The following is a 27,754-nucleotide window of genomic DNA, read 5'->3' on the forward strand; positions in this document are numbered from 1 at the left end:
CTTTCAGTCCGCAGGCCGACGCTCTATCCACTGAGCCAAACCGGCTTCGGCTATGTTGGTGTTTTTTGTTTGTTTTTAATTCTGGAATACTTGAGAATATTAAGAGGATTTAAAATATATTGCATACTTTCTAGGTCTGGAGACTCCACAGCAAGAATCTGGAATCTTAGTGAAAATAGCACCAGTGGTTCCACACAGTTAGTACTTCGACATTGTATACGAGAAGGAGGGCAAGATGTCCCCAGCAACAAGGACGTGACTTCTCTAGATTGGAATGTGAGTATCACTGTACTGTCCATGGTGGATGTAATTACTAATTCACTTCTTTGAGCCTTAAACTGATGGCAGGGGCTTGTCCCTTTTTCAGATATTTTTAAATCTCACTAACTAATGAGAACAACAAAGTAGGAATCCTCCTTCCCAAATATGTTAAAAACAAAGGCTGGCCCTTGAGCAGTCAGACCAAGGTTCAGCTTCCAGCTCTTCTGTTTACCTAACAGCAGAATCTTCCTAAGGTTGGAGGTCGACCGCTTGCTTCTTTTTCCTCACATGTATAGGAGAAGTGTGGTAATGGTAGCTACATAAATGAGGAAATAGATGAAAATCAATAGCAGGCACATACTAAGTCCTTAGCTAGTAAGTCCTGTGCTGGGGTTAAGAGAAAGCTATATAATAAAAACATGTTCTTGTTTTTCTCATTTTGCTGTGATCTGATGAAAACTTCATTGCTAACTAACTGCCTTTTAGGGACCATTAGTCTAGCTTACTTCCAAGCTTTAGTACTCTTATAATTCTTTGATTCAATATATGATTTAATATCTTTTAAGGATAACTTAACTATTCTGACTTTTATTGTTGATAAAGCTTCACCCCTGTACTTTCTAATACATGGTTAACATTCTCTTTTTCCCATTCCTATGATTAATATGTGGAAAATTCGCATTTGTAAGGTTCCTGTATATTTTCTTTTGTTCCATGTTGCCTTTTAACTTTGCATCCAGTTTTTACCTTTCTTCCTCCGGCCTCCCCTCTGTCCTCCCCCACCCCCCTCCAAAGCCTGTTAGACTATTTCAGTGTTTCCAAGAATTTTAGGGGTTGGCTAGTCTTTCCTCGGCAAGTGAACATCCTTCCTCCTCTGGCTCCTGCTTAACAGCTTCGTGTGGGGCTTTCCAGGGACCTTACAAATGTTATCCCAAGGAACGAGGTCTATTCCTAAAAATGATTACTCCAGCTAAAGTTCTGTTCCCATAAAATTCTTCCAGAACTCATAACTAGGGTTTTTTTCTTGTTTGTGATGTTTTATTTTGTTCTGTTTTAGCATTCCTTTCTAAAATTCCCAGTAATGTATTTACCTTTCCCTTACAAAGTTAACAGTTGTAAAAATGAAAAGAGGTTTTATCACATTGCAGTATTATTTGGTTGTTGTGGGGTCATGACTAATATCATAATATGTGACCTTATATAGCTTATGTCAAAAATCTTAAAGCATCCTTAAGCTATTTGGCTCAGAGACCATGTTAATTTAATGAATTATATAATTTACACTAAAAAAGATGGTAAACCAACGTTCATTTGTTGAGCTTGGTGATTCTGAAATGCAAATTAATTTTAAAACATGGACTTTCTCAAAAATATATTATTCACTATGTACTTGCATCTTCCACTAAAAGGCAAAAACATTAGCCTTGATTAGTGGTTCTTTCTCATGACTAAAGCAAGAGCCAGACATATTTGATGGTTCAAACATTTTTTCCAACTTTAGTGGTCCATGAGCTAAAACATTTGGGGGCTAAAATATTTGGGAAACCTCCCACCCAGCTGGTATGGCTCAGTGGTTGGGCATTGACATATGAACAAGGAGGTCACAGTTTGATTCCCGGTCAGGGCATATGTCTGGATTGCTGGTCCGATCCCCAGTAGAAGGCATGTAGGATACAGCCGATCAGTGGTTCTCTGGCATCATTGATGTTTCTCTCTCTCTCTCTCTCTCTCTCTCGCTCTCTCTCTTTCTTTCTTTCTCCCCCTTTCCCCCTCTCCCCCTCTCCCTTCCTCTCTAAAATCAATAAAAATATACTTAAAAAAGAAAAAGAAAAAATAAACTTCCCATTGTGCAGAGCCCAGAAATAAGCTTTTGCTATTGGCTTCAACATGGCTGCTTCTTCCTAGGGCAAAATCATAGGGGTTTTTAAAGTCCTGGCAGGTCTGATTCTACAGCCCCCAGACCTAGCTCTTGTCTGTCACTTACCTATACAGCTAAGTGGCCTGAGAGGTCGGAATAGGAAGATGCTGTTTTTGGTTCCCTTACCAAAAAGCATCAAGAAAGTACTGGGTAAGACAGGATTTCATTCTGTGTCTCCAATAAGGCTTACTCGTCCTAGCAACAGTCTTTTCCATGTACTCTGTGACTTGCATGTCTATAGAATGTTAGACTGTCCTTCCCTTGTGCCATTTGTCAAGGCATATGAGATTAGAGAAACTGGAATGTTCTCCTCCTAATGAAGTGGTTCCAGGAAACTACTTAACTTCTTTTACTGTGAAGTCACCTATAATCTTCTCTGACTCTTTTTCTTGTGTTGAATTTTTATTGGTAAGGATTCATATTGGGAAAGAATTAACAAAGGGGAGAAACATTCAATGATATTTAAGAATCTGATCATGTGAAACAGCAATATTGTTCGTATAATGCAACATACTTTATTTTGACAGTAAAAGATTTAAAGAGGGTCATGTAAAACCTTTTAATCATAATGAGATATTTTGGAAGATTTTGCTTTTTACTTACATTGAATCATTAAAAGATGATGATTTTGATGCCCTTTCCAGTCTACTAACGTCCCCTCTTTAGTCATGTGCGCCTCTAAGGATGCCGTAGACCTCAGCATGAGGGGGAGTGATGTGGTCCTGCTCCGGGGCAGTTCATGCTTTTTGAGATTGGACATAGCCTGGCTCGGTGCTGCCAAAGCTGTAGCTTCCCAGCAGTGAAGGGTGTTTCCTAGCCCGGGTGGCGCTCCCAATTGGGCAGAACTAAAAAGATTTTGTAGCAGAGAATGTCAAGGATCTGCCGTACCTAAGATTTAAACATGAAATATTCTAATAACAGTTAAGGGATTACATAATTAAAAGAAGTGTGTTTCTCCAACAGAGTGAAGGTACACTTCTAGCAACTGGTTCATATGATGGATTTGCCAGAATATGGACTAAAGATGGTAAATGAAGCATTCTTCTTTTCACTTGTTGTTGTTGGTTTAAGTTATAAAGATGAAGTAATGTAATTTTTTTTTGTTTAATACTAGGTAACCTTGCTAGCACCTTAGGGCAACATAAAGGCCCTATATTTGCATTAAAATGGAATAAGAAAGGAAATTTCATCCTAAGTGCTGGAGTAGACAAGGTAAAAGAACATTAAACTAAACCTATATATATATACATATATATATATATCAGGTTAATGTAATAAGGTAATATTTTTGTCTTCTAATTACATAAGCATTAAAATATTTATATTTGAGAAATTCCAGAATGAATTTATGATAGTAATAGAAATACTTTCTTAGATTTTCTGTCCGCTCACTTCTGAACCTACAAAATAAAATGCCTTTTATTCTTATCTGTGTGACTACACTCCTTGTTTTTGCTGGAACTTGAGCTGTAATGAATGTCACACTTCCCATGTTCTTTGCTTCCCTTCTAAAGTTTCTAATGTATCTCATCAGTGAGTGTGGCTCTGGAGTGATTCCATGGGAAATCTTAGAGCCAGTCTATTAGCTGAACTCCTGGTGCTTAATTGAAAATGTAAGAAATGCAGGATCTTTCTAGCTTTTTTTACCTACTTAAGCTGGTAAATACCCACAGGCTGAAAATATGGCCTCCTTTCTCCTTTATTTTCTTAGATCATCCCCTTCCCATGAACCTAGGAGAATACATGCTTGTAGGTAACTGGGTGCATTGTCAAAAGGAAGTAGAGAGAAAAGAGGAAAGAAAAGTGAGGGAGGCCAGGAATGCGAGGGGAAAGCCCTGTTAATAGTCACTTCACTGTGCAGCTCTCCATCCCCAACGGTATAAAATCAGTGGTGGGAGAGTGTGAAAAGGAACGGTAAATACAGCCATTACATGCCATGCTTGGGTGTAATTAATATAAAAGACATTGTTTTAAATATTGTCAACATTCAAGCTGCCTTTATATATAAATGTGAGCTTTAAAAAAATCTTAATACTGAGAATTAGCTGACTACTTTGTAAATCAAGAATTTTTCTCCTTATAGCTGAAGAACTATGAAAATCTTACATTAAGTACTCTATTGCAGTGGACTTTTTTAAGCAGTCTAATATAATGTCTGGTACATTGAAGACAAACCAATAATTGTTATTTCAAGTGAGTTGACTGATGAAAAATCATCAGGGAAAAATTAAACTACTTAATAGTCATATCTCCTTCCCCCCAACCCTGAATGTGGAGTATAACCTGGTTGTACTGTTGTGAAAAGTAAATGTGAATAATTAATTCCACTCTGACATTTCATATTGCTTTAATATAGTTAGGAATCTAAGGCATGCCTCTATAATAAATTCCTTTCAACTTCTTAACAATATATTTTTCTTTTCTATTTAATCTCAGACAACCATTATTTGGGATGCACACACTGGTGAAGCCAAGCAACAGTTTCCTTTTCATTCAGGTAAATCTTTACAATTTACGTTAGAACTGGATTTTTTTTTCCTGTTTTTCTAATTATACTTTTAACTGCTTAAATTCACTTAAAATCTTGAACTATCAAGTATCAATCTGGTTACTAGTTCTTTGAAGGGTTGATGTTCCATGAGTTTCAGATTGTTAATTATCAGAATCATCAAAAATTTTTGTGAAATGTATCATAACAGAGCATTTGAGACCTGATTGGTATTCTTTAATGGTGACATAGATTTTTGAGTCGGCAGGTGTAGGTTTGGATTTTAGTTTCACCCCATTTAATAAGCTTTAAGACTGAGCATTTTACCCCAGCCGGTTTTGCTCAGTGGATAGAGCAGTGGTTGGCCTGTGGACTGAAGGGTCCCAGGTTCAATTCCGGTCAAGGGCACATACCTCAGTTGCAGGCTTAGTTCCCATTGGAGGCCATGCAGGAGGCAGCCAATCGGTGATGTTCCTCTCTCATCAGTGTTTCTATCTCTCTATCCCTCTTCCTCTCTTTTTGAAAAAAAATTAAAAACATATTTAAAAAAACAAAAAAGACTGAGCATTTCACTTAAATGAAGGATAATAATGCCTATCTGTTATGAGGATAAGACTAAGTAACGTATGTGAAAATAACGTATAAACTTCTACAACTTTAGATATTCTCGTTTTGGATTGATGTATGTAAATCAGTCCACCTGTGTACATAAAATAAAAATTAGGCTTTCCCAATGTTGTTGGAACTTTGGTGCTATAGGTGGATTTTTTTGAAGAAATAAATTGATACTTAAATCCATAGGTCTGACCCACAAAATACTGTGCTCCATTCTCCATGACGTATAGCCACACAGCAAGGTGTATAACAAGATGAGTGGAGAAAAGAGTTTATTACATGGGCTCTTTTGCAGTCTAGAACTTTTGTACCTGCTTTCAGGGAGTTTCCTGATGACAGTAGCTGATATTAAACTAGAATAAGATGCCTAATAACTATTAGAACAGGAGTTTTAATATTTCCCGATTTAACTGCTTCTTTCAAGGTTTTGGTCTGGTTAAGAAGAGCTCTCAGTAGGAGGCTGACTAAAGTAGTAACTGGTTATTTTCAAATCTTTGTCACATCTTTTTCACAGACATAACATGTACCAACTTTGTGCTAGAGATGCTGCTTTTTGTATACATGATCCCATTTAGTCCTACCTTTGCCCCATACTATTTCATAGCTCTCTCCTTTCCAGTACTCTGTCCTATGAATTCTAGCTGCCTTTGCCTTCTCAGCTTTGGCTGTTCAATTCAGGAATGTCATGGATCTTGGTCTAGGGAGGCTTCTTTTTCCTATGCCATGACGGGGATGTTTTTTCCCCCAGATTATAAGCTCAGACAATTTTGAAGGCACATTGTTTCCCTTCTCTCAGGAACCACCGTCCTTTGTTGCCTGATGTCCAATGTCTTGAACTATTATTTCATAAACAGCATCAGTTTTAAAACAAACTTACAGCTTCTGGCAATTTGTTTTTCTGTCTCTATTTAATTTGACTAAATTCAATAAGGTACAGAATTATTTTTCTGTAGTATCTGAGGAACATAATTTTGCAAGCATAATGTTAAACAGTTCAGCTTGATTACAGTTTATCATATTAGTAGACGTTTACACATCAGTTTTTGTTCACCTTTGCTTCTAGTCTTCACTCAAATAGAATTCTTAAGCCTCTGGCTCTTTGCCTATTAGTTTCTCCTACCTCCCCAAAGTGATGGCGTATTGAAATAAGTAGGCATGCGGTACTGTTACTAGCTACTACATAACATGTACCAACTTTGTGTTAGAGATGCTGCTCTTTGTATACATGATCCCATTTAATCCTTGTGACAACCTGATGTGGTAGATGGTATTAAAGTCATTTCACTAGTAAATGATATTTTTACCAATGGCATTCTTTCTTGCTAGACCTTTTGGTTTTTGTAAACAGCTTTATTGGAGTATAATTGACACCCACCCCACCCCCTCAAAAAATACAGGGTAGGGCAAAAGTAGGTTTATAGTTGCTTGTATGGAAAATCATATAATAATTATCCTATCTAATAAAAGAGAAACATGGTGATTAGCCATATGTCCGCTACCCTTCCCATTGGCTAATCAGGGCAATATGCAAATTAACTGCCAGCCAAGATGGCGGCCAGCAGCCAAGCAGCTTGAAGTTAACATGAGGATTGCTTGCTTCAGTGACAGAGGACTCCAACGTTCCCCACCTGCTGCTGCCGGCCTCTGAGCTTGCAGTTTGAAACATTGTTAGAAATATAGAAGCTAAACAAAAGCCAAGAAACCTGCATTCAGCCAGCCGGGATCTCAGAGGTGGAGTTGATACAGTGTTTCAATTATAGAACACAAACAAACCAGATACCTGCTTTCAGCAGCAGAGGCCTCAGAGCTAGAGCCAGAGCTAAATCTGGCCCGGAATTAAAAAAAAGAAAAAAAGGAGCGGTGGGGAGCGTCAGTCACCCGCCAGCCTAAAATCAGCCCTCAGCCCCTCACCCAGACTGGCCAGGCACCCCAGTGGGGACCCCCCCCCTGATCCAGGGCATCCTTCAGGGCAAACCAGCCAGCCCCCACCCATGCACCAGTCCTCTGTCCTATATAGGAAAAGGGTAATATGCCTCCCGGCACTGGGATCAGCGGCGCCCCAACCCCCTGATCCGCCCTGCTCTGTGCATGACAGGGGGCAGCGCCCCAACTCCCCAGTCGGCCCTGCTCTGCGCTCAACCAGGGGCTGCACCTAGGGCTTAGGCCTGCCCTCTGCCACCTGGGAGCAGGCCTAAGCCAGCAGGTTGTTATCTCCCGAGGGGTCCCAGACTGCAAGAGGGCACAGGTCGGGCTGAGGGACCCCCCTCCTCCCCCTGAGTGCACAAATTTTTGTGCACCGGGCTTCTAGTAAATAATAATACAAATTGTTTCATATACTTACAACTGTAAACCTACTTTTGCCCCACCCTGAACACATGTTTAAATTGTGCAATTTGGTATGTTTTGACATATGTATATACCATTGAATCCACACTCCAGACATTGAAATACATCCGTTGGATTCAGATGTTTCTTCTTGCACCTGGGTTGTCTCTCCCCTCCTTCCCCAGGCAATCACTGGTAATCTTACCCTCACCAGAAATTAATTTACATGATGTAAATGGGATCACAGAGTATGTACTCTTTTTTGATCTGGCTTGTTTCACTCTGCATAATTATTTTGCTTTCCTTTCAATTGATGAGTAATATTCCTTTACGTAAATAAGTACTACCATTTATTTATCACCTACTGAAGCACATTTGGGTAGTTTCCAGTTTTTGCTTGTTACAAACAAAACTATCAACATTCATGTACACAAGTAATCTTTATATGGATTTGTGCTTTCATTTCTGCTGTGTGAATTCCTAGGAATAGAATGAATAGATCATACAATAAGTATATGTTTAACTTGTTAATAAACTGCCAAACTGTTTTCCAGAGTACATTTTTAAAAATGGAATTAAATTCTCACCAGCAGTGGGTAGTTCTCTGTATTCTTCCAGCACTTTTTACATGGTCAGTCTTTTTAATTGTAATACTCTAAGATGTGTGTAGTGATATTTCACTGTGGTTTTAATGTGCATTTCCTAATGACTAATGATGTTAAACATCTTGTCATGTGCTCATTTACCATCTTTATGTCTTCTTTGGTAAAATGCTTGTTTCAATTGTTGGACTTTTTATTTAATTATGTTTTCTTTTTATTGAGTTTTGTGAGTTCTTTATGGTGTTTTGGATGCAAGTGTTTCCAAATAGCGTCTCGCAGTCTGCGTTCTTTGTATTGTTTTAACAATGTCCTTGGAAATCAGAAGTTATTAATATTGATGAATTCCATAATTTATTAACTTCTTTTTATGTGTCATGCTTTTGGAAGTTGAGGTCACTGAGTTGAGACCTTTCTGCTTTTCTAACATAGGTATTTAGTGGTGGACAGGTACTGTCTGCAGCCTTGTGCATCGGGCATTGCTTCTTCTAATCTTTCTGAGTTGTGCATTCCCAGTCTCAGGTAGTATCCTCACACATTAGTGCTGAACATGTGAGTAGGACTGACTGCAGATTTTTAGAATTCTCTGCATAGCTCTCTCCTTTCCAGTACTCTGTCCTATGAATTCTAGCTGCCTTTGCCTTCTCAGCTTTGGCTGTTCAATTCAGGAATGTCATGGATCTTGGTCTAGGAAGGTTTCTCTTTCCTATGCCATGACAGGGACATTTTTCCCCCTAGATTATAAGCTCAGACAGTTTTGAAGGCACATTGTTTGTCTCTCACTGTCCTTTGTTGCCTGATGTCCAATGTCTTGAACTATTATTTCATATACAGTGGGGCCTTGACTTAAGAGTGTCCCAACTAATGACTTTTTCGAGATACTAGCCGTCTCTCGGCCGATTTTTTGCTTTGAGTTGCGAGCTAAAATTTGTGTTACGAGCCAGCTTCAGATACCTCACCGCTAGTTGGCGCAGCGAATGTCACAGTGAACGCCACAACATCAGCCCAGCATCACGTGTCTCACCCATTCACTTTAAGATTTGATATACGAGTAATTTGAGTTACGAGCTCCGTCATAGAACGAATTAAACTCATAAGTCAAGGCCCCACTGTACTAGAGGCCCGGTGCACAAAATTCGTGCACGGGGTCAGGGGTGTCCCCGCAGCCTGGCCTGCAATGATGCAAGCATTCCGCGCTCGGCCTGGCCAGAGGCCCTCCACAGCTGGGGTGGAACGCTTGCCTCATTGCTGCGGCGACGAAGCAAGCATTCTGTTAGGCCGCTCAAACTGCCCGCTCTCAGCACTACCCTCACCCCCCCTGACTGGGGGACTCCACTGGGGCTGAGAGGACTGGTCGCCGCCATCTTTGTGATGGAGTGACGGTTAACTTCTGTATTACCCTTTTATTAGATAGTATATTTTTTTTCGTTGTTTGGGGCAGGAGGCAAATATGATTCCTGTCACTTCTTCTTGACCAGAAATGGGATTATCTGTTTTTTAAATTACTACATTTTAATTTCTGTACCAAATGTTCCCCTATGTACACTCTTGTGTAATGCATAAATCATGATTCTAGATGAATGACAGTGAGTTACCACTTCAAACATAGGACAGCTATAAAAATAGCAATGTTCATGAGGATGTGGAGAAATTAGGACCCTTATACTTGTGTAGTGATTATGTAAAATGGTACATTCATTGTGGAAACCAGTATGGCAGTTACTCTAAAAGCTAAACATAGAATTACCATGTGACCTAACAATTCTACTCCCAGGTCATATTCAACAGAATGTGGTCTATATGTACAATTTATTATTTAGCCATAAAAAGGAATGAAGTTCTGACACATGCTACCTCATCAGCTAACTTTGTACACATTATGCTAAGTGAAGTAAGCCAGATACAAATGGACAAACAGTATGATTCTCCTTATATGAAATAACTATAATAAGCAAATATCCTATATATTAAGGGAGAAATATGCAAATTAGGCCCAGACATCGCGACCAGCTCAGGAGTCTGCGTCATGACCAGCTCAGAGCACACCCCAAGCCCCAGCAGACACACACCACACACTAGGGCTGGGGGTGGGCTCCAAGCGGCCGCGGCGTGACTCGGAGCCCACTCCCAGCCCTGGTGCCACCCACCTCCGAGGCCACTCCCTCTGGGGGTTTGTGGGCAGGCACGCTGCGCCGTCTGCCCTGGGAGCAGGGCCCCCAGTGGACCCATGAACCCGCCCAGGGGGGCGTGCTCTGAGCCACCGCAGCTAGACTGTGGTTTAGCCCTGCTCCCTGTGGGCTTCCAGACTGTGAGAGGGCGGGCAGGCTGGGCTGAGGGACACCCACCCAGTGCACGAATTTCATGCACCGGGCCTCTAGTATATAGATAAGAAGTAAAGATTAAAGGTTAGCAGGGACGGGGGTGGGGTGGGGTGGGGTGGGAGAAATGGGGAGGTGTTGCTTAATGGTTAGTTGCACAACAGTATGAATGTAATTAACACCACTGAATTTTACACTTAATAAAATGACATTTTATGTTACATATGACCACAATATTTAAAAATTAATGTAATATATCAAAAATCATTGAATTATATACTCTAAATGGGTAAATTTTATGGTATGTGAATTATACATGAATAAAGCTGTTTAAAAAAAAAAGCAGATGAGTAATGAATGCCTTTCTTCCCTACCCTCATAGCTTTGCTCATTACCTTTTTAACTTACAAAGGCTGCATAGTTTAACAAAAACAAATCAGAATTGGAGGACACAGAAATTTGAATCTCAGCTTCAAGATTTTAAAAGTGTGTTACCCTGGACAAATTAACTTTTCCAGGGGTGGGCAAACTTTTTGACTCGAGGGCCACAATGGGTTCTTAAACTGGACCGGAGGGCCGGAACAAAAGCATGGATGGAGTGTTTGTGTGAACTAATACATATCCGGATAGAATAGCCGAACGGGCCAGATCCGGCCCGCGGGCCGTAGTTTGCCCATGGTTGTCTTAGACTTTCAGTATGTGTAAAATGAGGCCAGTAATAGTGGACACACCTCTCATCTCTCACTTACATAAAAGTACATTTTATGTTAGAGGTCTATTTCTATCCTAAAGAACTTGCGTTACCTGGACTCATTTTATCTTAGGAATAAATACGAAGTAAGGAGGTATGTGTTCTTAGACTGCACCAATCCATAACCTTTGCACCTTACAAGCCAGTCGTACCGCAGATGCATTAATCACCCAGCTCCTGTTGCAGCATTCCCCAGCCTCCTTCAGTTACCTGCACCTGCTCATACACTTTGTTTTGAACCTAACAGTATTCTGTTTGAATACTACTTCTTATTTTCATCTACTGAGATTTTGTAGATGGCTCTGTGCCAAGTTAATACTCTTGTGCATCTGAACAGATACTTGGCCTTCTTCATAGCAATTTATTAGAATTAATTTTATTTTTCACTTTTTTTTCTTTCTTGAAAAAATTATTTACCTAAGTATCATTTTGTTAAAATGGTTTTTGAAATATCTTAAGTCATATATGTAATGAAAAATGAAAGTGTAGTGTACGTAGTTACTCATATTCCAGGCATGAGAACAGACTCTAAACCAGGTATTCCAAGAAAGGGAATTTAATACAAGGAAATAGTTGCAGAGGTGTTGGAAGAGTGAAAAACAGAGGAATATGAGGTAACTCGGAGTTTAACAACTGCCAGAAACCTAAGACTTAGAGAAGGCAGCAGGAGCCAAATGCTCCGGCCTTAGAGGAGAGGCTGCCTGGCAAACAGGCAACAGGGAGTAATCCCAGCAGCTGCCAGAGTCCCAGCCTGAAAGAAATGGAACAAAATCGCTGTCTTCTTTGTTTCTGCTGGCCTTGGGATCATGACAGTGTCTTCCACTGTGGGAACTCTGTAGGCACAGGATGCTGCACTGTGTGATTGGAGAAGTCGGCCCCAAGGTGCGGAGCACAGGAGGGCAGAGTGGAAAGGAGTGGCCTGAGAGTGGCTGACACGCCAACAGTCATCTGTATTACTCTGAGAGTCATGATGCACACAGATGGCAGCAGAGTTCACACACGGTGCCAATCAAAGTTGGCCTGTAGTTTTATTTTCTGGCTGATTTAAGTTGGATTCTCTCAGAAGCAGACCTGGCGCCAAGCATTTGAGTGAAGTAATTTATTAAGGAAACCTTCCCAGGAGAGACAAGTGAGGAGTGTGGGAAGCAGGATGGGAAAGAGGAAGGGCCCAGGAAGGGAGGGTTTCTGGTGAAACAGCCCGTGTTCAGCCTCATCAGACATGGCTCTGGCGGGTGTGTTTACACCTCAGAATTTCTCTCATTTGAGCCAAGGATGCTAGGGTTTGTTTTTATTAACCTACCCTCCCTCCCCCCCTCACTCTCCCCCCACTCCAATCCCCAATTACATACCACCAGCTATTGGGTACTAGCCACATTTTGGGTAAGTAGAAGCAACAGAGCAGTGTGGTTCTCTGAAGAAGTTTGCCCCTGGGAGGAGCCCTTAGCACCCAGGCATTCAGAAGCTGGGGACTGGTGAAGAGGGAGGAGACCAGGCCATCCTGAGCAGTTGTCTTATGGCAGCAGCAGTCAGTGCCATACTGCCATTCACGCCACTTGCCCACTCTAAAATTGTGTCTTCATTTTTTTTTTTAATCTGGTGGGAATTCTTGTAATTTGAAATTTTTGTAGGTGAATTTATGTTAATATTTTTTATATACCACTGTAGTTTTCATAAGGTTGCTTGGGGAGAGGATTTAATACCTCCTGCATAGTAAGTTTCATAGTAAGTTATTTTTCCATCTTGTAAGTATTACTTTCCTTTACTGACTCAGTCCAGGTAGGTTCCTGACCCCTGTTTTTTTATTGTGGAAATATACCCGAAGCTAATTCTTCAGGAGTGTCTGGCCATGTTACTACCATTAGCTTCCCTGAGCTGTACTCTAGATTTTAGTGTTTTACCTGATTAGTCTCTAGCCAGTGAAATTGGGTTTCACTGTTGTCCTTTGTCTTTTAAAAATGTATTGCTATATATAGTTCTCAAACCCTGAGTAAATACTTCTTTGAGTCATAAGTGCTTTAATTTCTTCTTCTGTGATTCTTCTTGTTCTTCTTTCCATAGTTGTAAGCCCGCACACATGATGTACTTTTTGGATTATTAATCTAAGTGCTCAAAACTCCCATTTATAATATATCTAGTGTCAATATTGCCAATTACTATTATAATTAGATATACACAGAGTGGCTTTGTTTTTCCCTTCCCATAGATACCAGTTCCAGCCTCCTTTATTAGATCTTTTATATCTCTAATAATGAGGATACACAGCTTAAACTTGACCTTTTCTCTTTCCTAACTGGTAAACTTGTTCTGTAAAGGCTCAGAAAATCACTTTTAGGTTTGGTAAGCTGCAGGTAAAAGCAGTCATATGTAACCAAATGAGCGTGGCTGGATTTTCATAAAGCTTTATATGTGAATTTGAATTGCATATAATTTTCACATTCCTAGGTCTTCTTTTGATCAGGTATAGTCTTTTGATTTTCTTTTTCTCTCCCCAGCCAATTGAAATATGGAAACTGTTATTGGCTAATGGGCCATAGTATGTCTATCCCTACTCTAAATCCATTGTTTTTGGTATGCTCCTATTGCTTAACCTGATTACTTGTTATCATTACCTTAATCTACATTGCTAATTATAGAATCTATGCAACTTTCAGCAGGGGACAATGACAGGGAAGAATCTTTAATCATAGTAGAGCTAAAATAAGTAATAAATGTAGCCAGCTTCTGGGCTTCTGAGGTTTGAAATTTAGTGACATAGATTTTAAGAGATGATTTTAAGAAGTAATTGATGGGAATCTCTTAGAAGAAAATATATTTGTGAATCGTGTGCAATATTACGCTTATCAGTTGAGTAGATGCTGGGAATGCTACTTATTCGGTATAACATTTGTCTTGTAACTTACCACGTACTTTCCATAAATACCTCTCACTTGACTTTCACATTTTCCTTGTGTACTAAGCTTAACGGTTTTATTCCCATTTGTTTAGATGAAGAAAATACCATGACACATTAAGTGGCTTGCCGAGAGCCCACTACTAGTTAGAGAGTGGCAGAACCAAGGATTCTTGTTCACTGAACACTCACAGAAGTTTAGAAATAAGAAGTGTAGCATCATTTACAAATGAGAAACCAAAACCCAGTGCTAGTAATTCAGAGTGTGCCCTCAGGAACACTGACCTCCTGATCACCAGGCCAGCATACTTCCTTATTAGCCTGTGTCTGACATGGAGGCAACTAACTTGATATTTGTTAATATTTTTTATATTTAGATATAATTTTTTAAAATTCCACTTTTAAAAGTATAAAGTAGAATTTTATATTTCCATTAGCATGCTTAATGTCCAACCATGGTTTAAAGTGAAGGCTCTTAGGTAGCAGTACGTGTGGAATGAATGCTGCTAACCTGGCCTTTTTCTTTTCAGCACCAGCATTGGATGTTGACTGGCAGAGCAACAACACCTTTGCCTCTTGTAGTACAGATATGTGCATTCATGTCTGCAAATTAGGACAAGACAGACCTATTAAAACATTCCAGGGACACACGGTGAGAAACGGGTTTTCCCCTCTTTGAAGTGATTATGATGAATAAGTAATGTTTCAGAGTGGGTTTGAAGTATGTATGTTTAATGACCAAAGAGCAACCTGGTCTATAAAATGAAAATATAAATATTTACTGTTATTTTTAGAATGAAGTAAATGCTATCAAATGGGACCCAACTGGCAATCTCCTGGCCTCTTGTTCGGATGACATGACTTTGAAGGTAATTTGGATAGTGGGGAGAAATGGGGTGGAGATGTCATACAGTGTCACTGTGCAGGCCATTTGAACACTGTAGAATGTCTCATAGTTCATTGAGTGCTTAATCCTTGTTCTTTGTACTTTCTTTTATGAAGTATTTCAAATGTTTGAATAGAGCAAATAAATTTCATTTAAAAGGATGCCTGTACGATGGGAATTATGGAACTTAGAAATGTGCTGTTATAACTTGTCTTCACTATTAGAAAGTCTTATATTGGTGCAATAAATGTATTTGCACATGTAAAGATTTGACTACTAAGAAACGAAGATCTCTGTAGCATTCATGAATTTGACTGAGATCTGCAAACTATTAATTTTGCTATGGTGGTGATGTGTGACTGTCACCCTTGCCTGAAAACTGGTAGATTGCAGAGAATCACTTAATCGGTGAGTGAGCCTAGTTGACATGCCGTATTCACATCTCAATATGAATTTACATTTTTCTTATTGTGTAACTAAAAGCAGAACTAACACCTATGTATATCACATACCACAGTAAGAGGAGAAAACATTTTGATATAAAGAACAACCTACTTAATCTTCAAATTAATGAAGCCTTTTCTGCAATATACTAACTACTGAAAAGAATGTTGTTCTTGACTCTGCAATGCCAGCGCCTGCAGACATGGTGACCTTTATAGCTATCATGCTCATTAGGGAAAACTGCTCCTCCTTCTCCCAGAAACAGACTAAATGTAACCTTGGTAACCTGGGAGGTTTTTTTCCTTAAATACCTGCTGTTTTTAGTTTGATGGTTTTTTTGTTTTTGTTTTTCTCAAGCCTGGGCTTCCTTGCAAACATTGCTAATAAAAATGCTTTTCTATCAGTATAAGTTTTTTTTGCTGTTGAGTTGGAGGAGTTCCGTATATGTTTGTGGAAATTAACCCTATATTGGATAAATTTTTCTCCATTTTGTAGGTTGCTTTTTTATTTTACTTTACTGTGTGGACGCTTTTTAATTTTATTAGTCTCGGCCTCTTTTTGCTTTTGTTGCCTATGCTCTGGTGTCATGCATGAATCATATTTTATTTGTAAGTTGCTTATCTATTTTCTCTGTGCAAAATGTTTTCTGATTTTAAATTCTAAGAGCAATTTAAAATGTTAATCTTTTATTTAATGGACAGCATAAAACTAAGACATAAACATTTTAGAAACATCACCTAAGGAGTTTATTGAGTTATACCATCTGCAGCAATCAAAAATAATCTTAGAACTACAGCTAATTCAGTCCTGAAGCCTCACAATAGAGAATATTTAGAAAGAATTGTCATTTTTAAAAGATATAAATGTTAAGTGTATTCTACATTTTAGTTTATTTTCAAATAGTCCCTTGATTTCTATAAACATTGTTTTGGTTATAGCCCTTATATTTTGAATTGTCAGTATAGTGTTTTAAATGTACCTTTTGTATGGAAAAGTAATTTCATACATATTTCTTTTTTGCTTAGATATGGAGTATGAAACAAGACAATTGTGTCCATGATTTGCAAGCACATAATAAAGAAATTTATACTATCAAGTGGAGTCCAACAGGACCAGGGACAAATAATCCAAATGCCAACCTTATGTTAGCAAGGTATTATTTATGTCTTATTCTTCCTTTTATGAGTCTTCTACAAATGTAACTTCTAAAAATATGACAAAAAATTAGGGGAAGATTCCATGAAATGGGAATGTATCCTGCAAAGAATGAATGTATGTATATATTTAAATGGGAACTTTTAAACAGAGTTTTATTATTCAAGTCATAATGGATTTTTTTGTCTAGAGATATCAAATATTTGCTGGTGATTGTTACCCAAGTAATTGAGGCACAGTGCAATAAAATTTCTTCAGCATTTAAAAAAAACTATAAAGTTATAAATATAGTCAATACAGTCAAAACCCTGGATTAATATAAAGGAATTATTTAAAGAGCAAAGGAATACAGTGAATTAGTTCATTTATGTGCTTCAATTCAGGGACCTGGGGATGCCCTGAAGCTGCCTTTTCTCATTATAGATTGGTTTTGCGAACACTTTCTTTTAACAGCCCAGCCTGCTTCTCATGAGGAATTTGTGCTGGCTGTTAGGAATGGATGAATATTGTACATTGGGGGTGGGCTGAGAGTATTTCATTACTTATAAAATCACATTTTTTCCTCCCTGTCAGTGCATCCTTTGACTCTACTGTTAGATTATGGGATGTAGACCGAGGAATTTGCATCCATACCTTGACAAAACACCAAGAGCCTGTGTACAGTGTAGCTTTCAGTCCTGATGGCAGGTATCTGGCAAGTGGGTCTTTTGACAAATGTGTGCACATCTGGAACACACAGGTATGTCTATATGTCTATATAAGAATAGTCAAGTATTCTCATATTCAATAGGAATCATTAGCCTGTACAAATAATTTCCTTTTTGGTTGTCATTCTTTTTGTGCCCTGAATTCAGTTCTTGTTTTTAAATGAATACTTAAGAAAAATTACTGCTAATTAAAGATGGAAACCAACTGAAGTTATATTTTATGATATGGACCAGATTTTAGAAACAACCCTAGATTCTTCATTTTATTTTTTTCAATACTTTTGCAGACCTAAAATGTGAGAGTTTAAGGTGCATTTATTAAATAATATAATTTTTTTGTTTTCTAAAAAGATTGTCTCTGAATAACCTGTATGAGCAGTGAAAATGTACTAAAGGACACGATTTTATGACTGAACATGATGTAATAAACTTAAACCTCTGCTACCATTTTAGGGACAGTGCTATAGAGAGTCTTTTCTAAAAGTGGAGAAAATAGCCTGTTTGTTGCTTTCCTTTCTCTTTTTTTTTTTTAAAAAAAAATCTTTTCAGTATTTTAGTTTTTATTCTGCGTATACTGTGGTTTTTTTTCTGTTACTTTTTAAAAAATTTATTTGAGAGAGAGAGAGAGAATGAATCATCCATTTGTTATTCCACTCATTTATGCATTCATTGATTGCTGCTGGTATGTGCCCTGACGGGGGATCAGACCCTCAACCTTAGCCTATTGGAGTGACCACTAACCAACTGAGCTACCTAGCCAGGGCCATACAGTTTCTTTAATAGCAGTCACTTAACTCCCATGATCCAGCTCTTCACTGGTTATTGTATAGCCACAGTAAGTTATTATGGTCTATTTCTCTTTGTATTACTCTCCATTGCTTCTGGTCAGACTATTTTGCTTAAATCATCATTTTCAAGTGTTCTGTTTTTGTTTTTCCTTATCCAAGGATATGTTTTTTATTGATTTTTAGAAGAGAGAGAGAGAAACATTGATTGGTTGTTTCCCATACATGCCCCGACAGGGAATCAAACTGCAATCTTTTGGTGTATTAGACGATGCTCCAACAACCACCCAGCCAGGGCTCAAGTATTATTTTTGATGAAGTTATTCATTCAGGTGGTCTTCCCCAAAAAAACCAAACATTGTAAAAGGTATACACTGAGAACTTTTGCTCCCATTTCTGTCTTGATCTCCTACAGGCAACTGTTTTTATTAGTTTTAGTTGTCATCTTGAGAGGGTGTGTGTGTGTGTGTAAAAGCAATATGATTCTTTCATTTTATATTTTTACTATTTTGTTGTTACATTTATATTGTTAACCCCTTTGGGATTGGGTTTTTATATATGGTGTGAGGTAGAGTTCTAATTTTATCTTAGAAGATGGGTAATCAGTTATGTCAGTACAATTTATTGTCCCTTTAATGTTTCATAAAACCACTTCTTTCATATACTAAGTTCTTGTGTGATTTATTCATAGGTGCTCTTGTATATACCTGTATCACTAGCATAGCTTTAATAACTATAACTTTGTAAGTCCCTCTAATTAAGTATTTTTTTCCCTTCAGTAAGATTTTATAATTTCTTTATAAAGACTTTCCTTTTTCTAAATTTATTCTGAGGTGTTTTATGGATTTTATTGTTAACCACAAATATCTTTAAAAGATATATTCCTTTTATTTATTGGTTGTTGCTCGTGTTTGGAACATTATGAATTTTGGCACATTGCTGTGCTCTTTCAGTCTACTAGTTACATTTCCCCTTGGCTTTCCTTTCACATTACTCTTTCTGTTGTGACTGAATAGCAAAGGCTTTTTAGATACTATCTATGGATAATTTGTCTGTTGTATACCTTTCCAATTACTCATTTACTCCATTGTGAGAAAATCAATTTCAGTGAAATTTGGGTATAGGACTTGACTAATGGTAGATACTGATTGGTTTTTAAGGGCATTTGAGCAGCTATCCGTGCTGTTTTGTTTATCACTATTATGTACCAAAAATTACATTTTACTTTTTTTTTAAGCTTGAAAATAGCAAAATGCATCTAATGAGTTTTTAGTGTAAGAGACAGTCATTATTCTTTTATCATATATGCATGTAGTTCTTTTCTTTCATTACTTGGGTGAAATGTTACCTAAGCATTTGACAGGTAAATTGTTGAAATCTGGTCTGAATATACATATAGATTTGAGTAGATGCTGATGATCCATTGACTCTGGCTTTTGACCATGCTATTTTTGTTCAATTATAGCTTAATTCAAGCTTAGAAATTGGTCAGTACTTTTAAAAGAAAGTTTTTGTTTTCTTAAACCCCAAAGTTGACTGTCCTATAGATTTTACTTTTTATGTATCAGTAGATTTTAGATTTTATTGGTGCCACTTCTTTCTCTTCTAATTACTTGTAGGTATTCAAGACCTGTATTCGTACTTATTAATTAATCTCTTAAATTGTTAGAAATTTTAGGTAGGAAAAGAAAAATTAGGAAGCAGTAGAGCCTTCCCAGTGTGATCAGCTGTGGCAGTGTATTTGTGGTTTTTGAAGTGTTTCCAAACACACTGTGAAGAGGAAAGCAAGGAAGAACAGACTTTGTAGTGATATACTCGGGTTAGCGGTCTGGAGGTATTTACCAGGTGCATGTCTGCTGACATGTTCTCTTTAGGAAGGCCTGTTAGGCTGCTTTAAAGCTGAGAGATACCATCCCGTTTGTCAGGGCAGAACACCAGAAGCGTATTTTTCATCGTCCATTTCCTCCCAGCAGAACCTCTGACCTTTGCCCTAGTTAATGACTGGTTTCTTAAGACAGTACATTTTTTGTGCTGAGCTTTAATTAATCAGTGGCAGCTGAATGATTATTGTTCCTCTTGCTGAAGGAATAAAATAATTTAATTATACTTAAAATTCAGCTAAATTGATAATGAAATTATTAGTGATCCTACTTACACTTTTTTAAGAATTCAAGAATTATGTACGTATATTTTTTTGCTTCTTTCATAACTCCTATAGCTTAGGGGTCTATTCTAATTTTACTTAATATGGAATACCTAACAGACTCATACTACAATTGTCTTTACAAGGTGGCCAAACTTGTGCAGTTTTTAGTAACATCATCAAAAGTTTAAGTCATAGATTGAATGTTCACTTCTAACCATTGTTAATTGTGTCAGAGAGGCCAAAGGTGCCTTAGCTAAGAATGGTTATCAGTCCTGGAGAAACTAACTGTGTGAATGATCTGTTGAGAGCAGATTAGTGTTCTCTTTTTATGAAAGGATCCTCAAATCACACTTCTAGTATTTTAGAGCTTGTATTTATTTTGGAGTTAAATCTAAATCTACCTTTGATTGCTAGAAAAAAACCTTATAATATTTTACCTGAGGATGTTAGTATTTATAAAATTTTATTTTTCATATTTTTAGACAGGTGCTCTAGTTCACAGCTACAGGGGAACAGGTGGAATTTTTGAAGTTTGCTGGAATGCAGCAGGAGACAAGGTTGGAGCCAGTGCATCAGATGGTTCAGTAAGTATAATACAGTGTTTCCAGAGGGTGTGTGTGCGTAAACATAGAGAATACATGTGGCTTAGTGTTCTCTTCAAAATAAATTTTATGATATGGTATTGATCTTTTTACTGAAAACTGTATACTTTTTATGTTCATTTCATTCAAAAAAAATGTAAACAAAATTTGTGCTACCTTTGCTAAAAGAGTGTGTTCATAATCAAGAAATTGAGTTATTTTTAAAATCAAGCTTCCTTAGTGAATTTAGGAATAGCAGGATACCACTGTGAGAGATTTGAATTTTCACTGCCTATTTCTACTTTCTCTTCCCTGCGGAAGAGTGTTGGTGGCCAGGGAAGGGGCAATAGAGGCAGTTGAGTCCTGCATTTGAGGAATATGTGATGCTGAGAGACTTTTCAGGGTGAAGTGTATCAACTCTTACAGAAATACTAGTTATGGCTTCTAAAACTCTGAAAGCAAAGGGAAGGTGCAAAGGGTACAGCCATTAGCTGTTTACTGAAGCTGTAGTTTAATATAATCTGTAGTATGTTTTGCTAAGACCCAAAAGATAGAAAAGGGCTTATTTTGAGCATTTTCTTAAAACTTTTTTTTTCAATTTTTTATTTATTTCAGAGAGGTAGGAAGAGGAATAGAGATATAGAAACATCAATGATGAGAGAGAATAATTGATTGGCTGCCTCCTACACTCCCCTTACTGGGGATTGAGCCTGCAACCCTTGACCGGAATCAAACCTGGGACCCTTTAGTTGGCAGGCAGATGCTCTATCCACTGAGCCAAACTGGCTAGGGTTATTTTGAGCATTTTTTTGCTTCTTAGTTAGCAGAGAGTAAATCTTCAAAATGTTAGCCATAGTTCTGCCTCTGTAATGTTAGCCCATTGTTGTTCCCTCCAACTGGATTAGACGATGTATTTGATTTCTGTTAAGTGCCCGTTGCCATCATTACTATTGCTTTACCAGCTTTGTGAACTTGGAACCAAGAAATAGATTCCAAATTGTACTATAGAAAAGTTAAGTTACAATTGTATAATGAAATTCTTAACACACTGGTTGATTATTTTAATTTCTTACAGGTTTGTGTATTAGACCTTCGGAAATAGCGCTACTAGTTGGAAGCCATGGACCGACTATGAATGTGTACATAGCCAAAATGACTGTCCCTGACCCATGTACTGCTATCGTCCCACTTGAACCATGGCCAGTCCACTACAGCCAAATCTAAAAGAAGTATATACACAAAATTGCACCCTGAAGATGGCAGAATTTTGTCACAGCTTGTGAATTCTGTTCACCAAGTGCTGGAATCTAATCTGCTGTGCCCCTAAAATAGCATTTAGAAGTTTGGATATGAAAAACAGAAGAAAGAAATATGCATTATAAAAGCAGACCATACATGTACCAGTTTTTGGATACTAATGACAGCCTTGTTTCTCCCCTTTGAATCAGCAGACACCATGGATTATATTCTTTTCTTTCCTTCAATAGTTGAGCAGTTTGTATGTACAGAGAAAATGGACTTACAAAAACTTGCAGCAGTAGTTTGTTCTTGCTTTTAAACTTTTGTTTTTGGTTTAGTTTATGAATGCATGAAGTAAGGGAGTGAATCAGTTTCTTGTTTATATTTTTTTCACCATTTACAAAAATTATTAAAAAAATATTTTAATGCATTCTTTTGAAAAGATAAATGTTTGGTACCTTTTATGGCTCCCAGAGCATATATTCAATTGGTGCATGTTGTGGAAGGAGAAATTGGAAATTAATAAAAATATATGACTTTGGTCATGTCAATCTGTAAGACACATCAGTAAAAGGGTATTATGCTCTGTTTTTTTTGTTTTGTTTTGTTTCATTTTGTTTTATTTTGTGATGTGGCTTAAATGCAGTAGTTTCTATTTGGGGACATATTTCTGCCAACTAAAGACTAGGAGGGCACAAATTTTTTTTAAAAAAAATACCATAGAGAAGATGCAAAAAAAAAAAGTCTTCTGATTGTTTTGTAGCCATAACTAAATTATGGTTAAAATGTGCACTATTGTAAAAGGAGCAAAGTAGGTTTGGGGTTTTTGTTGTTTGTTTATTTGTTTGTTTTGCTTTGTTTTTTAAGAGATTAAAATGTTTCTGGATAAGGATTAGCTTCTCAAAAGTGTCCATCATTCTGTGTAGAAGCTTAAATATGTAATATAACCAAACTCCAGTATTAAAAATCTCTCGTGTAACTTTTCTTTATACAAAGCAAGATAACGGCATATAACACTGCCATTACGTGGCAAAATGTTAGCTATCTTAGTTTAAAAACAATCTTTAAAACAAGACTTGCTTCAAGGTGTTTTTAAATAGCAGTGATTCCTATTTTCTTTTTTAAATGTATACTTGCACTAACTTCCCTGCTGCTCTGATTCTGCGTTTGTGGTACTTGTGACTACATTTTTCTTCAAATATAGATAGATTTAAGCTGCTATTTTTTTTTTGTCAGTAATCACTACTATATCATGTCTTTTACTATTTTTATGATATCAAGTATTTTCTTAAGGATGTAGGTATCAGATCAAATTTCCTCTTGTGCTCATGCAACTAAAAGCGAAAATTTAGAGAATTGACAAATGATAGCATGGGGCTATGTTCATATGTGTGATTAACAAGTTTGTTGTGGTTAAGGTGAGAAGCCAGAACTGTCCGTTTTGAAGAGAACAGTTGTCAAATTTCTCTCTCAGAGATTTTAATTAAGGAATCGCTTAGCAAATTTGTAACACTATTTCCATTACTAAATATTTTGAGGCCTTTACTACTAAAATTTTAACCTCTGTTTTAAGTACAAAGTGATTTAGTCCAAGTAATGCAGCTTTGATTTTCAGCATTTGTTGTTTTGCTATACTTACATAAGAGCATTGATTGAAGCAAGTCTTGGTGTTACTAAGGTAGGATAGCATTTGCTATTGTTAAAGAAAATAAATACACTTAATTCCATAATACATTGTTATATGTACCCCAGTTGTTGTTAGTGGGGACTATGATACTGTAATAATATTTTTAAAAATTTACATCCAGAGAGGCAGTCATTTATGATGGTTTTGTGCCAGCTGTTTTTAGGGTTTGGATCACATTATACATACTTAGAACTATTACCCTGTGACTTATGTAGGAAACCTAATATGCTGAGTATCTGGCACTTGAAATCCTGCTTTTATTGCTGGAGGTCCACATCTGTGGTAAGCCTCTGTTGTTGTTTTAAAAAAATAAATAAAAATAAAAAAAATCTGTGCAATAATTTTTAAATGTGCTCCCAGGAATAGACACAAATGTTTTACGTATGTTTAAGCTGCATTTCCTTTAGCGATGCATTTGTCAATTGCACTGAATTTAAATCTGAAAGTCAGAGGTGATTATTGATAGTACTTTTGTATTTTGATATTGACAGTTTATTCATTTGCATACAGTTATTGACTTTCCCCCCCAGCTCATTAAAAGATGGTCAAGTAGTTCTGCAGTATAGCTGCCAAAATAGACAGCTACATTTTTATGGTATTGTCATCTTTTCTGTTTCTTTTTTTTTTTTAATTTTTAGCTATTTTACTTAAGCATAATAGCCACAATAGAACATATGAAAGATTATAAATACAGAGCTTTATTATCCTGATGTCTTGGGTCTTTTAAGTGTAAACTAATTGGAAGGTATCCATTTTGTAGGCTTGGGTTCTTCGTGAGCATACAATTGTTTATTTTTGCTGCTGTTCTCAACATCATCATTGCCTGCTGATGTGCCACGATGCTGCTCCAGTAGATAAAAAGCAGATTGCCTCTAATTTGAGCAGTAACATGATTGTAAGAGACCAAGTTTCACAGCAAGTAAAGTTTTATATTTGAGGTTCTTGCTCATTTTTTTCTGACAACTTATTCCTGAAGTTCAACTGACTCCAGTAGATTTTCTGTGGTATTCATTATATATCATTGTTATTTAGGCTACTGTTAAGAAGCTTATCATAAGGAAAAATAGAAAGGAAAACTTGAATGACTAGAATATTCACTGATTAAAATAGAATAAAGAGCAGCTGTCACTCCTAAACATCATAAGGGATCTTATTTCTTCCCCATGTAGGAAATCCCCTAAGCTCTTATATTTTATCCAATCCCCATTTCCTGTTGTTGATCAGGTACCATCATTGACGTTCAAATGGCTTTTAGAAGTGGTAACTTTTAATTTCCTGATAGCTTAGAGTGTATTGAATTCTGTTTTAATTATTCTCTATGTTTTAGGATTAAACCCCTTTTATAGATACTGAAAGTGCCTCCTTTTGTGATGTAAAAAACAAATATGGTGCAAAAGTAATCATAAGATTGAATTACATGAAGGGTGTTTTTTTTTTGTTTTTGTTTGCTTTTGACATATAAAAATGTCAAGAGAAAGGCCAAAGATTTGTACATTTTCACTTATAAAGCACTCCTTTTTCCTTAAACTTCTTTCTGTCAAATTAGATTTAATGAGAGAGTACTATTTTTAAGGAGCTGTTTATGTAGAATGATTTTGTTAAGAGTAATGTAAACTATTGAATAGAGGCCTGAAGAGGAGTATGCATTTTTGCTATTTAAGGAATCACAAATGATAATCCTTATGTGAACAGGAAAAATAAATTTCAAATGTAGTGCTGTTTATCTTCTCAAAACAGTTCATTTTCGTAAGTGCATTTGTACACTTGGATAGAACCTGCATTTATTCTCACATGCTAAGGATGGTACTTGTATTTGGTGAGTTACTGTTGACAGTTTCCACAGAATCCTACTCAGTGGACCATCATTGTGGCATGGCAGCAAATGCCAACATTTTGGGGAATAGCAGCAAATCTACAAGAGACCCTGGTTGGTTTGTGGGTTTATTTGTTTTTTTCCCTTCTGAATCAGCAGGGACGGAAGGAGGGTAGGGAAGTTATGAATTATTACTCCTTCTGGTAGTAGCTCTGAAGTGTCACATTCAGTATCAGTTTGTTTGTTTTAACATGATTCTAGTTAATGTAGAGGAGAGAGAAAACAGAGGAAGCATTCACTTTTTTAAATACACTGATTTAGAAATTTGATGTCTTATATCAGTAGTTCTGAAGTATTAATAGCATTCTTTATTTCTGCCTTTATGTTGACAGTGTTGAAGCAGGGTGAATAACTGAGGCTTTTTTTTTCCTAGTAAGCTATTTCATGATGTTTTCTTCGGATTTTTGGATAAGTTCAAAGAAACATTCTGCATGTTGTATCTAGTCTGTTGTACTTATCCATCTCACTAAAAACAAAAACACAGACTGCGTTTTGTAGCTCTGTAATCCCTAAATACAGAAATGATTTTCTTCTTTCCTGACTTTGACATTGTAGCTGTAATGTTCTAATTTTGATTTTTACAAATCCTTTGGGTCTAATTCTGTGAGCCTACCTATAGCACTGGATTAAAATGTCTGCATCATTTCTTTAGTTATCCAGTTAACTTTAAAACTGTTGTAAAAGTGTAAACCAGCCCATGACAGTTTTTTGTACATGTTGAAGAACTTTATTGTTCAGTTTTCATGATTATTGTGTAAGGAAGACTGATTATAGATGTTCTATGCTGTCCTGGACCATGTTAGTTACACTTACGATGTATTTTGGTTCCACATCACAATGATTTGTCCCCAATGACCCTTTATCCTTTCTAGGCACATTTTTTGTTGTTGTTGTTGTTGCAGTTTCCCTTTGCATTGTATTGCTTTGACAACTGTAATTTGAATCAGATCTGAAAGAGGTCCAGAATAAAATATATTTTGATATTATGTTGGCTGTGTACATATATAAAACCTTTGATATCTATGTAGTTTGTATAGACTATTTAGTCAAGTAAAGAGAGGGATGCTATTTCTTGTTTACAATTTCTTGTTTACACTTTAATTGCATTTACTCCTCCAATGTTCTATTGTAGAATAAATTTTTTTGCTCTGAGTTAGCCTTCATAACATATTACATGTCTGTTCTCTCCCATACTGGTGTTCCTAATTGTAACAACTGCCATAAGAACCCAAACCACTGTTTTCATAAATATATTGTTTTCTAAGATACATAGTTACAGTAAGCCCATAGATAAAATTACAAATTTTACTATTTTATTACTTCTCGCCAGAGATAAGATTTTTTAAATGAAGGGTTATTTACTATTTTTATTAAAGGAAAATAGAGCATTTAATCAGCTAAGGAATAATTCTGAATTATTTTGAAAAATAATTATTGTACTTAAAGGACATTGTTTCACATAATCAAACTAAAAGAGACCTCAGATTCATTTGCTTGATTTTTAGGACAGGATGCTCAACTTTCTTAATGACATTTTTTCTGCATATAAACCTATCTAGTAACTTCCTCTTTAGCTAGTTGCTTATATTGCTAACAAAACTTATAATCTATAAGGAAAGATACTAGGCACCTTCCAATTTTAATTAATCCCAATTCCTTTTAGAAACTTAAAAAGAATCATGGGTCATATTTTTTGTTTTGTTTTGTAAAAACTTGTATTCTCCCCAGTCTTTTACCTGTCCCTTCCATTTTTTTAAGGAGACACTAATACAGGTATAACCTTGTCATGTTTTATTAAATGATAAGCTAATGCAGTTGCTAGAAATTTCCGACAGCCTTTTATTTTCAAAGGGTTAACTTTTATTGCATGGCATAGATTGTTAATATTCTGCATTTTACACTTTTTCAAAAAGTGTTGGTCTACTAAGAATTATAATCTGTAGAAGCTTGAGGTGAAGCTGAAATCAATTTGAGTATTCACAGAAAGGGTTATTTTTTATTTCATAGTTCTTATACTTCATACAGTAGGTCAGATTTCTTACCTGTGATGATACAGAGCAGATCAGGCTCAAGTTCACTCTTTCAA

General features: G+C 36.8%; 1 protein-coding gene across 9 annotated transcripts in view; it reads left to right on the forward strand.

The window, feature by feature from the left end:
* The window catches only part of TBL1XR1 (transducin (beta)-like 1 X-linked receptor 1), a 171,055-nt gene extending 144,401 nt beyond the window's left edge, over positions 1-26,654 (forward strand). For all 9 annotated transcript variants that reach the window (XM_006770030.2, XM_015568016.1, XM_015568009.1 and 6 more), the window contains 10 exons: positions 135-276; positions 3,143-3,206; positions 3,294-3,391; positions 4,616-4,676; positions 14,696-14,817; positions 14,960-15,034; positions 16,521-16,648; positions 17,224-17,389; positions 20,771-20,872; positions 21,945-26,654. In XM_006770030.2, the coding sequence (XP_006770093.1) occupies positions 135-276; positions 3,143-3,206; positions 3,294-3,391; positions 4,616-4,676; positions 14,696-14,817; positions 14,960-15,034; positions 16,521-16,648; positions 17,224-17,389; positions 20,771-20,872; positions 21,945-21,971 (985 nt within the window). In that variant the 3' untranslated portion in view covers positions 21,972-26,654. The remainder of the gene's footprint in view (positions 1-134; positions 277-3,142; positions 3,207-3,293; positions 3,392-4,615; positions 4,677-14,695; positions 14,818-14,959; positions 15,035-16,520; positions 16,649-17,223; positions 17,390-20,770; positions 20,873-21,944) is intronic.
* Positions 26,655-27,754: the final 1,100 nt, after the last annotated feature.

Source organism: Myotis davidii, unplaced genomic scaffold, assembly GCF_000327345.1.
Source record: "Myotis davidii unplaced genomic scaffold, ASM32734v1 scaffold123, whole genome shotgun sequence".
Taxonomy (NCBI): Eukaryota; Metazoa; Chordata; class Mammalia; order Chiroptera; family Vespertilionidae; genus Myotis; species Myotis davidii.